We start from the raw sequence: 16,872 nt of genomic DNA, 5'->3' as shown, positions 1-16,872 counted from the left end.
TATGAACAAGTGATGCTAGGTTCACCTTGTTGCCAATTTTGAGAGGTATCTGGATTTGTAAATCGGGAGGCATGTCCAGCACTGTGTCTTAAAATGAGCGAAGTCAACGCCAAGAAGGAGACATTGCGATGGCTTTCAGGACAGCCACATGTTAAACCGGGCTCTCTCTAGAAGAGTCGGGATACCTGACCACAGGTGAAACAGTAACATTATTAACAATAAAGAGTTAACATATATTGGGAGATCTGACGACAAGCCAGGCTGCCATGTTAAGCCCTTCTCAATGTCTCTGAATCCTCACTACAATGCTATGAAACAAGTTCTATAAGTATGTTCATTTCAGAGACGGGGAAACTGAGGCTCAGAGACATTAAGTAACAGCAGTAAGTGGTAGAGATGGAATATGAACGCTGCCAGTCTGGTAGAGTTTATTCTCTTTAAACCCCTACTCTTTAAACCACTTTCCCAATAAATAGGGAGAGAGATTGTTCCGCAGAGAAATCTGGTTGTCTTTCCTCAAATATCGGGAAGAAAAAAAGCAGACTAGTATTTAAGTGGTCTAGACACTGATCTTGACCGGTCAGATGAAGACATCTTTGTATTTATGCCTGTCCTAGCTCAGTTTGCCACCTGCTGTATCCCGCAGTGCCATTTTATACCCGCTTTCTTGAAGATTATCTCCCCTCATGCCCTCTCACCAGTGTATGATATTCTACGATCTGAGGAGTTGATGAACATGTCATGAGAATCTTGTTATATGGGCCAAATTATACAGGCTTTGCTCAAATGGTATTTACACTTGACCTTTTACACTTAAGTTCCCTCTTTCTTTTCACTTTCCTTGAATATCAACCACCATCTCCAAGCCTTTAATACATTACATTTAGTTTTACCATTAATCTCTGGGCTTTCTCTATAACACTTTTCTTGATATTTGGCAGCCAAAGCATCCCATATAATTCCACAGGGAGACAAGTCTTGCTTAAGTTTAGGCAACTCTTTTCTGCTTTATTCCCAATATTCTTTCTTTGATCTCATGATGACTAATTTTTTAAATTGCTGGCTACCTCCCCCACATCTCAGAAGATGCCCCCATCATTAGATCTGGTTGATATGCAGTACTTAAGAAGGATTATTCCATCATTCTTCTAAGTGACATCACCTAGGATATTTCTCAAGTAATAAATAAATTGCCTCAATTCATCAGATGACAGTAATTGCCTTTAGTCAAGATTTAACTTTGAGTCAATATCCAGTAGCTGGAAACCATTACAGAGACACAAGTTTTTCAAAGATAGACTCTACCCTTGCTGTGGAAAACCATTTAAGAAGTACTGAGTTAAGTGTAAAGAAGATACAGATTTATAACATCCCAGATTCCCTCAATATTACTTAGCCAGCCCTAAGAGGCTGGAATAGGCTTCATCATAGACTATGCAACTAAAACTGCTAAATATTGCTGACCGAGGTTGCCCTCGTTTTCAGCCTTAAATGGAGGTTAGTGCCCCATAAGAGAGGAATAGCTTAATTGATTGTTTGAAAGCACTCCAGCCACTCAAAGAAATTGTTCCTCAAATGCTGATTCTGCTTGGTCCCATGTATCTCCTGAATCTGTGTTTCCAGGGGGATCTTGTTTAGCACAGCAAACGCTCGGTGTAGGTCAAGTTCTCATTCAGTTGTGTTACCCACCGCAGAAAAGATGCCTCTACAAGAGCCTGATGGTGAATCGCTTCCGGGAGCAAGAAAACTCCTTTATTCTAAAAAAATAGTAACGTGTTTGGAATTTAGCAAAATAGACTTATGTAAGAGTAGTCGTGACCGATTGCCGCCAGGCACTGTTATTGTTGACACATGCTTTGTAAAGCATGTCCTTTCAAGGGCTGCACCAGTGGTGGGCTGAGAATCCCTGTCTATTTTCCCAGCGTCTCAACTGCTCCCTCTGTGTCCAGGGAAGACCTTTAGCATGAGTACCAGGACCCTAATCGGTGACCGGACTAGACTGTACCGTGTGGCTACAGCTGGGTGTGACACTGTCTAAGAAACCAGAGGTGGGTGCACTTGGGAGACTGGTTTAGGTGTCAGGCCACAGTTAAGGTTGGAGACCAGGGCATGACAGGGGGAAGGGTCAAATTGGAAGGAGGGATCAGCAGCCAGCCGGTGGCTGGAATTCGGGAGTGTTCTCTTGGTCAGTCTGGACCCACGGTGGGGCTCGACCTATGCCTAGAGCTGTGCTTGGCCAGAAATAAAATTTAGCCCATGGCCCTGGAACCGAACAAAGCGAAGTGATCTTGAAATGGACTAGACCATTACCTCGGCCTCCCGGCACCAACTCAACCCTTGGCCTCGGAGGAACAGTCCTGGACGTTGCCTCATGTCAGTGATGCTGGGATGGAAACGACGATGGAGGATACTGCGAGCTGTGGGTGTGAGGTAATTAAGAAACAAACGTGCTGTCTGGGAGCTCACTACGTAGTGGGAAGGAGAAGTATGCAAGCTGGCAATCAAAGCCCAGCACAACGGCTGCTACCACAGAGGTGGGTACAGAGCAGGGCATGCATGACTCTGCTTAGGCCAAACTAGGCTACGCACTTTATTTCCACATGTCATCTGTGGTGTGAGACACACTCGGGGCGTCCCTGAGACTGGCCAGGGGCCTCCTCCCCTTGCTCCTCCCCTGGCTCCCTGGGGTCCAGACCAGACGGCCTGCTGATGAGGAGAAGAGCCTGAGTCAGCTCAGCGCCAGCAGTACTGGCTCCCTGCTTCCAGAAATCTGTGTGTTGAGCCAGGAACCCAGGGAACTGAAAGCTGCTTAACTGCGGCAGAGAGGAGCACCCAGGAGCGGCCTGCGTTGGGGATTAAGGGTTTAGTCTGAAGAGCAGATGTAAGAGAGGAGAACACATACTCTTTGGGAAGCCCTGCGGCAAAGTGATACTAGTCCCTTTAGACTTTCTCAGGCAGCCAGTGTGACAGAATGCACGGCTGCCCTGAGCAGACTAGCATTCTTTCTGGGGTGTCAGAGCAGTCCTGGGGCAGCGGTGGAACTGGAGACGCGTCTCAGGCGCAGTCAGTGTAGAGACGAGCACAAAAGCCGACCAGAGGTGGTCTACAGGTCAAACAATGCCCGGACTCCGAGAACACGTTACGACAGCCCGGTTGGTGAGCCAGAGGCCAAGGCCAGGGCGTGACCAGCAGCAGAGGACAAGACTAGTCAAAGACAGGAAGCAGAACCAAAAGGGGAGCGTCAGAGCCGTAGACTGGAGACCAGTTCTGAGCCAAACGTAGGATCTGGCCAACAAGGAGACCCCACGGGATGGCGGGGTGGCCCAAAAAGCTCCTCTGAGATGGCAGCTCTTGGCCTTGGTCTCCTTGAGGTCTGTGCACCGACAGGCACAGCTCTTGAGGGTGGACTCCTGTCCGTTGCCTGGTGCTCAGGATTGGTGCATTTCCGAGTGTATCAGTTTCCTAGTTGAAACAAATTACCACAAACTGGGTTGCTTAACAACTGAAATTTGGAGACTGGGGGTCCGAAATGAAGGCGTCAGCAGGGTCAGGCATCCTCTGAGGCTGGGCAGAATCCTTCCTCACCTTTCCCTAGCTGCTGGTGTTTGCTGGCAATCCTTGGCGTTCTTTGGCCTATAGACGGATCATTCCAGTCTCTGCCTTTCCATGATGTTTTCCTCTCCTTGTAAGGACAATGATCATATTGGATTACAGCCCACCCTCATCACTTCATCTTAACTAATGACATCTGCAAAGACCTTCTCTCTAAAGAAGGTCACGTTCAGTCCATAGGAACTGGGGGTTAGACTTGAACCTATCCCTTGCAGGAGATACCATTCAACCCATCATACCAGCTTAAGCTGAGTCATGGTCTACGCAACCTGGGAATGGGCTGCACATGGGCGGGACGTTACGGAAAATCAAATGCTAATAGGGGTCAGGGCCAAATGCAGAGCACACTGGAAGAGGGATGGGACACTCAGCTTGGTCCCAGGCTGAGCAGAAAGGGTTCTAGAAGGACAAAGTGTCCTGGCTTTATTTGTCTGAACAGAGCAGCAGTGTACACAGGAGCCGAGGTGTCCCTAAGGACCTTACTAACAAACATAATTCAATTATTTCCAAACAACTCGAGCCAAATTGATACCCTAAGGAGTGACGGCATTACCTGACTCAATGGGGCAAAATGGGGAGGACAGACAAAGATCGGCCCAGCTGGGGCAGCTTTGTCCAGATCTTGCCTCTGAAACATTCAGTGTGCAGCAAGCATGAGCATGCCTGGCAAGGAGAGAAGGTACATGGGAGGGAGGGAGAAATCCACAGCAAGGCTAAGTGGAAGCATGAGTGGGATCAGAGGGAACAGCCAGTAAATATACAGCACGAAATTCAGATTAGTGCAACGAAACTGAGCGAGGATAATACAACCAGCAGCGGGAGCGGCATGGATTGCTGAGACTCCAGCCAAATCCACCACGAACACGTTTTCTTGTTTCTAGCCTTTGCCCCTCGGCTTTTGGAAGCAGTGCCATTGAATGGATGTGTTCTACACTAAAAGCTGATCTGTCCCCCTCCTGAAAGGATGGATGGAAAAGCAGCTCTGCTGCAGAGATGATAGAAGCAAAAGCCAAGATCTAGAGAGCTTGTAGCATCTGTTCTTGCCACACTGTCACACCCAGAGCGTGGGAGAGATCTTCCCTGTGATGCTCCCAGCCTGACCTCTCCTGGGCCAGCACCAGGCGAGCCCAGGCTGGGCATTGGGCTCAGCAGGGCTGGACCAGCAGATGTGGGGGAACCCCATTCAAAGGCCTCAGAGAATCGGTCTCTAGGAAGCTTGGCAGGTGGCGCTGCATGGAACTCAATACCGAATTGAAGACCAGGGCTCAGGCACTCAGCTTAACAAAACCGTAGAAGGTGAGCTTCTGAGGTGCAGGAACCATCACAGGGTGGAGGCAGAGCAGACCAGGTTGGGCACATGCTCTGTCACTGTTAACCATCCACTAGTCTGCTCATGCGCAGAACCAGGTGAATGACCACTGTCTGTATGCTGGGCTCAGGTTAAGAGGAGGTGACGGAAACCAAACAGCTCCAAGACAATGTGCTTATGATGTGAATGTGTGCCAGGTGGCGGGTCCAGTGTGCCTACTGGCCTGGCCCGTTAATTGTCTCCTGTAGGTGCAGCATGAGACAATGGGGGTGTGGGAAGGCTTTGCAGAGCTCACGCTGTCTCAACTTGATCTTAGGGGATGATTAGACCGTGGAGGGACACCATCCAGCAAAAGGAGGTGGATGTGGGAAGGCAGGTGCCCCTCACATAATTGGTGTGAGTGTGACACAGGACACCAAGGAGGAAATAAAGTTGGGGAACTGAAGAAGGAACAGCGGCTGGAGAGTGAAGAGCCTTTGATTCAGCCTAAGTATCCCAAAGCACAAGGGGAGCCTTGGGAGCATTTTAACCAATATCAGACTTATTTTTGGATGATCCCTCTGGTTTCAGTGAAGTACACACTGGAAGGAGACTGGTGTGACAATAGGGAGAGCCGTGTGGAAACTGTCACACTTATCCGAGCAGGACTCTATGAGTCTCAAACATGAGTAGCAGCAGTGAGAAACAAGGGAGAGACTCAAGGAAGATTCCGAAGGTAATATTGGTCCAATTAGTGACTAAGCGGATGTTGAAGATGGGAAGCGAGAGAGGTCAAGGATGGCATTGGGTTCCCGAATCTGAGTTGAATGGCAAGGAGAATAGTTTCTCCTTGGTCTAAGGAGAACGACCCAAGAGAGAAAAAGGTGTAGTGAGCGCCTCAGCTAGCATGCTCCTTGCCTAGATGCTTGTTTTGTAGGAAGCATAAACGTTCACCTGCTACTGGAGAACTCCCACAGGGAATGTGGCACCCCAGAACGTCTTCTTTCCCTCCTGCAGTAAGTCTATTGATTCAATCGGGAGACGGCTAACAGAAGCTGGCAGCCAGAACGATGAACCCGTGGGCTTGTGTCTCTCACGCTGTGGACACCTATTGTAAGACGATTGACAAAGCGGCGTTCTGCACACTTGGCTTGAGTACTAGCCTCCTTCCTTGCTCCGTCTGCAGCCAGGTGAGCAGCCAAATGGAAGACCTGAGGAGGTCCTCTGCAGTGACCACCTGGCTGCCTTTCTGTCCTAAACTGCAGGCACAGCCCTCACCTTGGCTCTGAGACCAACAAAGGTGTTGGTCAAGGGGCACTGGTGGATGCCAAGGGAGAGATTGAGGGACCTTAGCACGTGTTGTCTCAGCTCTCCATCCTGCTCTTGCCTTGGGCCATGATAGCAGCTGGGGTTGCCATGCTGCTGTGTCCTGCCTCCTACTTTGTATCCCAATTCTCTAATGAACCCTGGTTGTGAATTCTGCTTGGCATTTTTCCAGGCCTGAGGCCTTGCTGGTTTCTTATCTCTTGCCCTCATCTCCCATGTTTCTCAGGAACCATGGTTCTGGCCCAGCCACCTGCCTGAATCTCACCACTGGCTAGCTTGCCCGCCTGCCTCCTCTGTGGACCTCAGTTTCTTCATCTGTAAAATGGGTTTAGGATAATACCGATGACAGCACAAGACTAAGTACCGAAAGTGTACTACCTCACTTACTCCTCTTAACCATTGTTCGTATCTTCATTTTGCCACCAAGGAAATGGGGCAATTTATGTAACCTCTCTGTGACTCAAAGTCCCATAGCTAGTATAGTATGTGGCTTTGATGCCCAGTCCTGAACCACTGTGCCGTGGCATTTCTCAGTTCTTGGCACACAAAAGGTGCTCACGAATGTTGGCTGTGGGACTAAGAGCATGGTAGGTAAGTGTAGAGACTGGCCAGAGAGACCTGGATTCGAATCCTGGGTTCATCATTTCTGAGATGTGTGATTTTCAATCATTGGAGCCTTCATTTCCTCATCTGTAAAAATTAGAATGGTAATAGCCTCCGGCGTCGTAGAGTTGTTGAGAAGTTTCAGCGCAATCACGTCAAACCCTTCGCGCATTCCATGCGATGCAGGGAGTATGTAATGCATATTGGATGTTTTAGTGTTCTTTTCATCATCTTGTGGGACATCCCCGGTGACTGCAGCCAGCCAGCCAGGCTGTGCTCTCCCTGCAGATATTCCCTCTCTCTCCCCTGCATAGGGGGTATTCAGGTTTCAGTCTTTTCCAGGGAGTTTTATCTTATCCTTCTGCCTCCAGTTCCTGTTCTCACACCCTCCATCCACCCTTGCCAGGGGGTGTGACCTCCCTGGGAGAGTTGCTGAGACCCCAGGGTGTCCAAGCCTGCAGGGCCAGCGGCACCTGTGGGCCCTCTGGCGGCTGCCCTGCGGCTTCCCCACCCGCTTTGGGCCACACAGCCTTCTCCCAATGGCTCAAACTCTTTCTACCTGGTTCCAGGATTTATAAGACGTCCCTGGGAAAGTTGCTTTAGAGGCAGTGAATTGCAAAGAAATCTCAGAGAGTATATTATGGCCTGAATCCTGTCCCTGACTTAACAAATTGCCAGGAAAATAACAATACAGAATTTTAACATGAAATGCACAGGACAGAAAGGAACAACAGAGGGGCGTTGTATGTGACACCCAGGAGCCATGCTAGAAATACATCCATTTTCTCCGATGGCCCTTGCCACGATCGAGCCCGGCAATGCAAGGACTTGTCCGTATGATTTCATAGATGAGAAAACGGAGGCTCAGACAGACTGATTAATTTGCCCAAGTCTCCCAGTTTTACAGTACAGAGTTTGGGCTCCTCCAATTCTGGGCACTGGGCATGACCAAGACAGTGATGGCCCACAGGTCCAGGCCAGAGCAGGGCTGGCTGGCTGCGCGTCCACTCCAGACCCACCCCCGTCAGCCTCCTATTGGGCCCAGCATCCCAGATCGTCCCCTGGAGGCTGGCTGAGTCACTGCAGGGGGCAGAGAAGCGGGGCTCTCCCTGGTGGTGGTGGGCCTGGGGTTGGACAGAGTCCGTCAGGTGAAATGTTAAATAACTAGTCATTTGCCCCCTGCCGCCTCAAGTCAACCCACTATAGAAAAACACCCAGCCCTGGCTATAAGTGGTTTCACCTTATTTTTTCAATGGAAGCATGCCTGGCCTGGACCCACTAGAGGACAGTAACCCCTCACACCCGCTTGTGACAACCAAATACATTGCCAGATATTGTCAAACGTCCCGTGGGAGCAGAGTCAAAAGGGAACAAAGGGAACAGAACATTTACCGAGTCTCTACTCTATGCGTATACATTTCTGTTCACTAATTAGGCACAGAGATGGGCAAGACATTTTTTTTTTTTTCCACCTCTGATCTGCACGAAGCCACACATGGTTCCTGGGAGGCTGACGTGTGATGAGTGTGACCAAGGAGCTGAATTGTACAGTTTATTTGATTTCAACTAACGTAAATTTAAAAACTGAAGCAGTGTGAAGAATGTTTACTTGATAAACACAGTGTTTGTCTTTTCAGGGGTATATTTCATTTTAAGTGTGTAAAATTTAGCATGTGAATTGAGAAGTGCTGTACATGGAAAATTCATACCAGATTTCAAGTGCAAAAAGAGAGGGTAAAATATCTTTCATTAGTAATTTGAAAAAAGTGATTACATGTTATAATGATAGTATCTTATATACCTCGGGTTAAATAAAATAGATGACAATTAATCTCACCTGTTACGTTTTACTTTTTGAATGTGACTCAAAAAATTTAAAATGACATACACAGCTGAAATTCTATTGCTACTGAACAGGAGTTGTAGATGAATGCACGCAGAACTTCCAGAACAGGGCAGCTCTGGTTTTCAAGAATGGGTGCTTTTGTCCCTCAGGGGACATTTGGACATGTCTGGAGATATATTTGCTTGTGTCAATTGGGGGATGAAGTACTTCTGGCATCTAATAGGTAGAGGCGAGGACACTCTAAGCATCCTACAAGGTACAGGACAGCCCCTTTCCCCCAAGAATTAGCTGTCCCCAAATGTCACTAGAGCTGAGGTGGAGAAACCAGGCCCCAGGGCATGAATTTCTTGAAGGACAGGTCAGTAAGTCAGAGATCCTGAAGAGCTAGTTGGAGGTTAGCTGAACAAAGAAGGTAAAGCTGTTATCACACTTAGTTCTCTCGGTTAACTGCGACTCTGCGTATTATCATCCCACTTCCCCAGATGAAGAGAGTGAAGCCAAGAGACATGACGTAACTAGGATGAACAGGCCAGAAAGGGGCAGACCTGAGAGTCGCACTCAGCCTCAACTCACTCCGAATGTCAGCCTGTCCCTGCTCTATAACGTGGTTCTACCGTTCTCCGAGTTGGGGCTGATACGAAAAGAGGCTGCTCGCGCTTACAGTCGAATATCGCCATCACTCAGATCTGGGCAGTTATAATTTACGCCAGCCATTATTGTCACCAGGGGATGAGTGTTAACAAAACACGCTCGGAAAGGGACGGCCTGCTCCAAGAGAAACACTCCCAAGCACCTCACCCATCAAACGAGGCTGAGGAACGTGCAGAAATAAATGGGACACAGTGAAATAAACCTGTCAGAGGAGGAACATTCAGACGCCTTAGAAGGCAAGACGTAAGATCAAATGTGCCTGATATGGGATTGGCTCTATTTAAAGAAAATGTTATCAGACTGCTCGACTTGAATGGAGCCCAGAGAACAATGACCCAGCAGGAAGACCCCGGGAGAAGCAGTGCTTCTCAATAAATTGGGTGTGAGCACAATGGTGGGAGTCACTTCCCTGCCACTGTCACCATGCATCCCTCTGCAACTCCTGTCTCCCTTGGGGTGAGGGAGAGGCTGGTGGTCCTGTGATAGTGTGAGGTAGGGGGCTGGCATTTGGTGAAGGCCTACTGTGTGCTGCTACTGAGCAGGGCACTCTCTAGGGTCACCTACCTAATGTAATCTTTTTATTCCCCCTTGATTATTTGAGAGTAAGCACTGTTGGGGCTGTACCCAGATCTCCTTTACTGGGCTGATGCACCTAATCTCCAGCTGCTGTGGGTAATGGCTGCTATCAGCTCACAGATTCCTCTTTTCCCGTAGAAGTGCCATCAGGCAAAGGGGAGTCGCCTTCCCAGGAAGGTACGCACTCCCATGGCAGCCTATAGCCAATAACTAACTAACACAGTGGCACCAATGCTAGCCCCCTTGCCTCTGAGTGGGAGCAACTCTGCAATATGAGGTGTGATTAAAAAAAATACAGTGAATGCTGCTGCGGCGTACCATCCAATGAAAAGGCAGGGATCTTCAAGATGGAAAGCGGTGTGTCCAACCTTAGTAACAGTGTGTGACAAGTTTCAACTTGTTTGGTGCAGTCAGTTGGGTGTGAGCTACAGTTGAGAGAAGGTGTGTTTTAAAGTGTGCCGTAAATGATCATCTATGCTCTGCGTCACTTCTGGTATATGACAATTTCTGTCAAATAAAAACATGACGGTGTGTCCTCATCCACCTTATTCACCAGATCTGGTGCCATGTGACTTCTGGCTCTTCCCCAAAGTCAAAATGATTCAGGACGTGGAGGCAGCCACAGCAGAGTAACTAAAGACACTCACGAAAGAGGACTTCCAGAACTGCTTTAGAATGTGGCAAGAACGATGGGATAAGTGTGTTCGAAATGAGGAGTAGTTTGAGGGGGATTAATGGTAATGTGCCTTTTACTGTAATAATTTTTTTTCTTTAAACATTCACTGTACTGTTTAATCACATCTCCTACAATCCATACTCCAGAGGCCCCTGTGGGCTCAGCTGACACAGGTCTCCACATCCTCCTTCAGATTTCTTCGCTGTCCTATTCTGCTCCCCTCACTGTCTTTCTTCTGAGAATACTCCTCAATGAGAAATTCACACAAGAGTCCCCATCTGAGACTGTATGTCCAGGGAACCCAGCCTCTGACATTCACTCACAGCAATGCTGTGGGAAAGGGGGTGGACAGAAGTGGACTGTAAGGGTACCAGACGGCTGGACTCATGTCATTCCTGCCTGAGGCAAACCCTTTCTCGTCATAATAAACTGACCAGCCAAGGACTGGTAGAGAACAGGACATTGTCTAAGCAACAACTTTGAGAGAGGTGACAGCCAAATATTTGAAATCTCTAAGTTACTTCCCACTGACCAGAAAGGGACCCTCCAGTAGAGAACTCTAGGTCAGCAGGGTCTCTTTTGTCTCAAGGGGTCCTTGATGGGCTTCAATCGCTGCCACAGATGGGCTCTACATCCCAGTCTTTGAAGAGTGTCAGATGTTTACCCTGTTTCCCCCAAAATAAGACCTAGTCGGACCATCAGCTCTAATGCATCTTTTGGAGGAAAAATTAATATAGACACAGCATTATATTACATTATATTATTTTATATTATATTATATTATATTATATTATATTATATTATATTATATTATATTATATTATATTCCTGGTCTTATAGTAAAATAAGACTGGGTCTTATATTAATTTTTGCTCCAAAAGACAAATTAGAGCTGATGGTCTGGTTAGGTCTTATTTTTGGGGAAACACGGTATATGAAATGAGATTAAACTACGGAGTATTCGAGAGAAGTGGCTGGTAGTTTCTTCAAAGAGATACCCACCCTAGACTGGGCACTCCTATACCAGCCTTTCTTATGTCCCTTACCTTGTTTTGTCTCAGAACACAACTCCAGAAGACTCTGTTTGTGCAGAGTATAGAAGCAAATGCTAAGGGATAGCTATTATTATTCCTACTTAACAGAGAAGAGAAGCAGGGATCATCACATTTGAAGTGATGATCCGGGACTAATGGTAGACCTCCGATCATAGCCGGATTTACTCATTTTTTAAGCACATTCTGGGCCAACTTTTTCCCCAACCTTAGATCACAGCTCAGTTGTAACTTGTCCTGGGAAGCACTTGTTTAGTTCCAGGTGTGTTTGTCTGTTTATTCTGAACTCCACAAACCTCTCCTTTGTAAAACCACTCACTGTGGCAGTTGTACGTTTATTTGTGCAGTTTTTTGACTAATGGCTCTTTTTCCTCCCAGAAAGCATAGCAACATGTCTTCTTTGGCTCATCATTGTATCCCTCAGAACAGTGCCTGGCACATAGTAGGTACTCTGTAAGCATTAGTAAAATGGATGACTGGATAGATGAATGGATGGCGGGATGGCTGGGTGAATGTATAGGTGGGTGGGTGGATGGATGGGTGAATGGGTGGATGGATGGATGGATGGATGGATGGATGGATGGATGGATGGATAGCTGGATGGGTGGGTGGGGTAGAGGGGCTGCCAGTTCCTCTATGGTGCACCTTGCCTGGAGGACCTGTGGAGCACGGGTCACTCTCACTCCCCTCCCACCCGCCCAAGGCTCTGGTGATCACCTGTGGTGAGGAGGCAGAGTGGAGTCCCCAGGGTCACCTGGGCGCTGCCCATTGGTGCTGACCACAAGGAAGCCAGTCCCCAGGCAGCATGCAGAAGAGAAGGAGAGAAAGAAACACACATGAAAACGTGCGGTATGGTGAACAAAACTGCAATTCTTGTGGCTCTGAAGAGCTCACGCTAAACAGCAAAAGAACATAATGTTCGAACAAAACAGGGCCTGAAATAGATTTCTAAAAATGAAACAAAGAGTCACCCTTTATAAAGCACCCACGACATGCCAGGTACTCTGCCAGGTACCTCACATACAATGTTTCTAAGTCATACAATAACCCAGAAAGGTCAGTATTATAAATGAACCATCATCTTTCCACCCAAATGTCTTCCCTACCACATTTTCCTTTCTTAGTAAACAGTGCTACCACCCAAGTAGCGGCTCAGGTTAGAAACCTGGAGTCATTCTTTTTTACTGAACTCCCACTTCTAATCACTCAGCATGCCATATCAGTTCCACTCCAGAAAAACTCTTGTAACTTTCCCATTCTCTCCAATTTCATTTCCATTTAGTTCAAGCAACCCTCATGTTTACCTTGGATGATTGAAGCAGCCCCCAGCTGGTCTTCCTGCCTCCAGTCTTGCTCCCCTTAAACGTACTCTCCACCTTTCAGCTGAATTGCATGAGTGGCCCCGTTGTTCTCAAGGTAAACTTCAAACCCCTTGACCCAGCTCACAGGTGCTCGAGGATGAGTCTTCTGCCTGCCCCTTCATCTTCTCTTCACCCCCATAGCCACGCTGTGTTGTTCCCCAGGCACAATAAACTTCTTTTCATCATCAACAGTCCCCCTCCCTTCTTGTCTGTAGGCCTTACCTAGACTTGTCCCTTTGTGTGGAACACCCCCCGCCCCCCCGTTCCTGCATCTTTACCTGGCCAACAACTAACTGCTCACTCTTCAGATGTCAGCTTAGAACACCTTTTCTCTAGGGAGTCTTTAGTGTCTCACCATGTAAGGGACAGATAGCCCTTGTCTGTCTTCCCATAAGACCCTTCTCACAGTAATCACCTCACCATATTACATGTTTCTGCCTTCCCCTCAATTCTGTAATCTTGAAGGCAGACTAGAGTCTCATTTACTAGTGTGCAGCTGTGGTCTTGTACGTTGTAGGTACTCAGTGAATATTTGTTGAATAAATGAATGAACAAATGAAGAAATGATGAGTTAGAGAATTCACATGGCTTACTCAAGGTCATAGAACTAGTAACTGGCAGAGGCAGGATTCAAACCCTGGTTTGTCTGAATAATGTTCCTGCCCTTTCAAACCCACCACTTCCCTCTCTAAAGAAAATGATACAGAGGGCAGGAAGGTGTCCTATGCTGGTAAAAGACTGCTTGTTTCTCTAGTGATTCATCAACCAAACTGCATAAAGTTCTTATGTAAAAGAGAGAGGTAGGGCATTCCAGACCAACTAGTAAACAGGACATACATAATTACAAAAATTCACATACATGACAATCTTGACCAACAGCCGTGAAATGCTTTGAAGTTTAACCAACAATAAATTTTGGTCAACACTAATTATAATACTCCTCCCTTAAAGGTGGGGAATGTTGCCATTTTCAAAGCACATTCTCAGTGAGAGGTCAGCTTTTGGGACAAATCCAGCCTCTCACTCACTGTTGTCTCTATGGCTATGAGCTAAGAATGGTTTTTACATTTTTAGATGGTTGGGGGGGAGGGAAGAAGAGTAATATTTTGTGACACAGGAAAATGATATAAAATACAAATTTCAGTGTCCATAAATAAATTGTATTGGAACACAACTATGCTCATTTTATATGTGTTATCTATGGCTGCTTTTGTGCTGTAAGCACAAAGTTGACTTGTTTTGAGAGAGACCATATGGCCTGCGAAGCTTAAAAATATTTACTATGTGGTCCTTTACAGAAAAGTTTGCAACCCTCATTATAAGTGGCTATTTTTATTGATTTTCCCCGTAACCTTTTCAGGTAGGCAAAAGAAGAACTGTTGGCCTTGCATGTCAAAAAAGGAAATAGAAGGCTGGAGAGGAGAGATGACGCACAGGTTTCTACTTGGCTTGTTCCAACAGCAGCCTACCTGTCCTCCCAGGCCTCAGCCTTGTCCTTCTAGAACCCCTGCTCTGATCATTTTCTAAGCTGTAAGTAGGGTGGCCTTCTTGACAAAGGCAGTCTGCTTACGCACCTCCAAGGGGTCCCACCGTCTCAGGACAATGTTCACATATATGCCACAGGGCTACGCAGAATGCCTGGTGTTCTGGCCTTGCTTGATTATGCCTTTGGTCCCATTGGCAGTCTAGCCATTGTTCCTTGCCTTGCCCCATTCAAGCTCAGCGGCATGTTCTCTTGCCTCCAGTGATTTGCACATGCTACTTCCTCAGCTCACAAGCTGTCCCGGCTTTATTCTCCAACCTTGTTCAATATGATAATTTACTTTGAGGATCATAGGCCTAATCGCAATGTAGTGATATAATTTATACGTTTGTTGCTCTCCCACTAGCTACTACTTGTTGAGTGTTTATTATAAGCCAGACATTGCACTCAGCATTTTATATATGCACTAGTTCATTAAACTCTTACATTAGCCCCATGAAGGAAGTGGTGTTATTGTCATCGTTTTATAGTTGGGGAAAGTGAGACAAAGAATTAATACCTTTCCCGACCTAGCATCAGAGAGTGCCCACATCCAAAAATGAAGTTCTTAACCAAGGGACCACAGAGCAATACTAAGTGGCACTCAATAAATATTTATTGAAAACTAACCAAATAAATGGAATTCTGATTTAGTATTTTTTACCTACTAGCTCTGCCACTTGGAAAATTACATCCATTTTTGAATTTTAATTTCTCTACCTATAAAATGGGGCTAATAATCAGTAGCTCATGAAATTCTTCTAAGGATGAAATAGAAAACAATTAAAGCCTCAGTTCAGTTGGCAGGCCCTGAAGATCCCACCCACCATCAATCGAGGGCTACAACCCTGCTTAGCAGGAATGCTCAGCTATGAGGGGTATGAACAGAGGTGTAGCTGGACAGGTGCTGGGATGGGTTTTCATAGTGGAGGGAGAAGCAGAAGGTAAGTGATGGATCATAGGTCTCACAGGACACAAAGAGAAGTAGAAATAGGAAAAGTACTCATATATTTCACACGAGAGATTACTGTTTACCAGTTCCTGGCCCATCTCTTCTTCTTAGGAAAATGGAAAAGTCTGAGTCTCATCAAGGCAGTGTAAGTGTAACTGACATGAGTCATTGCTACATGAGGTATTTAACTTCCAGGTTACCACTTCCATACTTCCCCTTCCCCTGCTATGGGGTTTTGTGAGGCCACATCTATTCTAGATGGCATAACAACAACTACATATTTGTGGCATTAAACTATTGAGATTTGGATATTAATTTGTTGTTGCAGCAAAGCCTAGCCTAACCTGACTAATCCAATGGGAGAAAAGATGGAGGTATCTTGTTCTCTCCCCTATAACCTGGTCCCCTCCACCATATGTTTTTTCCCCCCACAAGAGGATTCATGACCCTTCTCTCTTCACAGTTTCCAGGCGCTGTTCCTATGTATATATGTCAGCCATTAATGAAAACATTGGGACCATGCAAAGAAAAAGGAGGTCAGAATGCTGAGTGCCTCAGACTTCCTTTCTGAGTTTTTTCCCTTCGAAAGCGATGCATGTTAAATATACAGAGATGCTGATGGGCTAAAGACAGCACTGGAGCAGATAACCTTGAAGACAATCGAATTTCTTGGTTTATTAGCTTCAATATGTTGTGGACGGGAAAGAAGCTGAGGGCTCCTTGAGGTTTCTGCTCCAGATGCCAGGACTTAGCTGGACAACACTGAAGACTGGCCAAGAACCCATACACCCTAAAGATTCTATTATCAACTATTACTGGAAGAGAGTCATAGGAAGCAGTTAACAAATAGGAGACAAGGGACCTTGATAGTGGCCAATAGAATCTCACTCAGTCTATGATATTGACAAGATTCAAAATGGTGGCATGGAAATGCCGTGAGCTTTGGAATTAGATCTGAGCTATAATTCCGAGGGAACTTGAATGCTTTATTTAACCCTTCTGAGCCTATACTGCTTCTTTTTTTTTTTTTTTTGAATAAGGGTAATAATGATGACCACTATTTATTTAGTGCATAATATATGCCAGGCTTTACTTCTATCATCCTACTGTAACGTCATGTCGACATACACAGCCCTGGGACTGGCATTAAGTGGTTAATGTTTGCTTAACCCCCTTTCTTCCCCAACTTCAATACAACATTGACACGCCATCAATAAAAGCTCAAATGCAGCTTTATGCTCTTTATTTATAACGCCTCCAGCCTCCCCCAATTTTTCTCCTTTCTTGACCCCTGATTTAAAAAGGTCTCCTATTCCCTTTGTTAGATGTAACTGTTTTGGAACAAAATATTTGAGCTAAAGTCAACTCAGGTATCTCAGGTTGTGAGCAGATAATTCTTATTTCTAG

At 46.4% G+C, this 16,872-nt stretch overlaps 1 protein-coding gene across 18 annotated transcripts in view; it reads right to left on the bottom strand.

Moving 5' to 3' along the window:
• The window catches only part of PTPRT (protein tyrosine phosphatase receptor type T), a 965,600-nt gene that overhangs the window by 160,232 nt on the left and 788,496 nt on the right, over positions 1-16,872 (bottom strand). For 11 of the 18 annotated variants that reach the window (XM_081034722.1, XM_081034718.1, XM_081034731.1 and 8 more), the window contains exon 14: positions 12,348-12,404. The exons of the other annotated variants lie outside the window; for them this stretch is intronic. In XM_081034722.1, coding sequence (XP_080890848.1) covers positions 12,348-12,404 — 57 coding nt within the window. The remainder of the gene's footprint in view (positions 1-12,347; positions 12,405-16,872) is intronic. 18 annotated transcript variants of the gene reach the window in all.

The sequence above is a fragment of the Rhinolophus hipposideros genome (assembly GCF_964194185.1).
Source record: "Rhinolophus hipposideros genome assembly, chromosome: 22".
NCBI classification, from domain to species: domain Eukaryota; kingdom Metazoa; phylum Chordata; class Mammalia; order Chiroptera; family Rhinolophidae; genus Rhinolophus; species Rhinolophus hipposideros.
The sequence above is the reverse complement of the archived record's forward strand: the minus strand, read 5'-3'. Positions and strand labels throughout refer to the sequence as shown.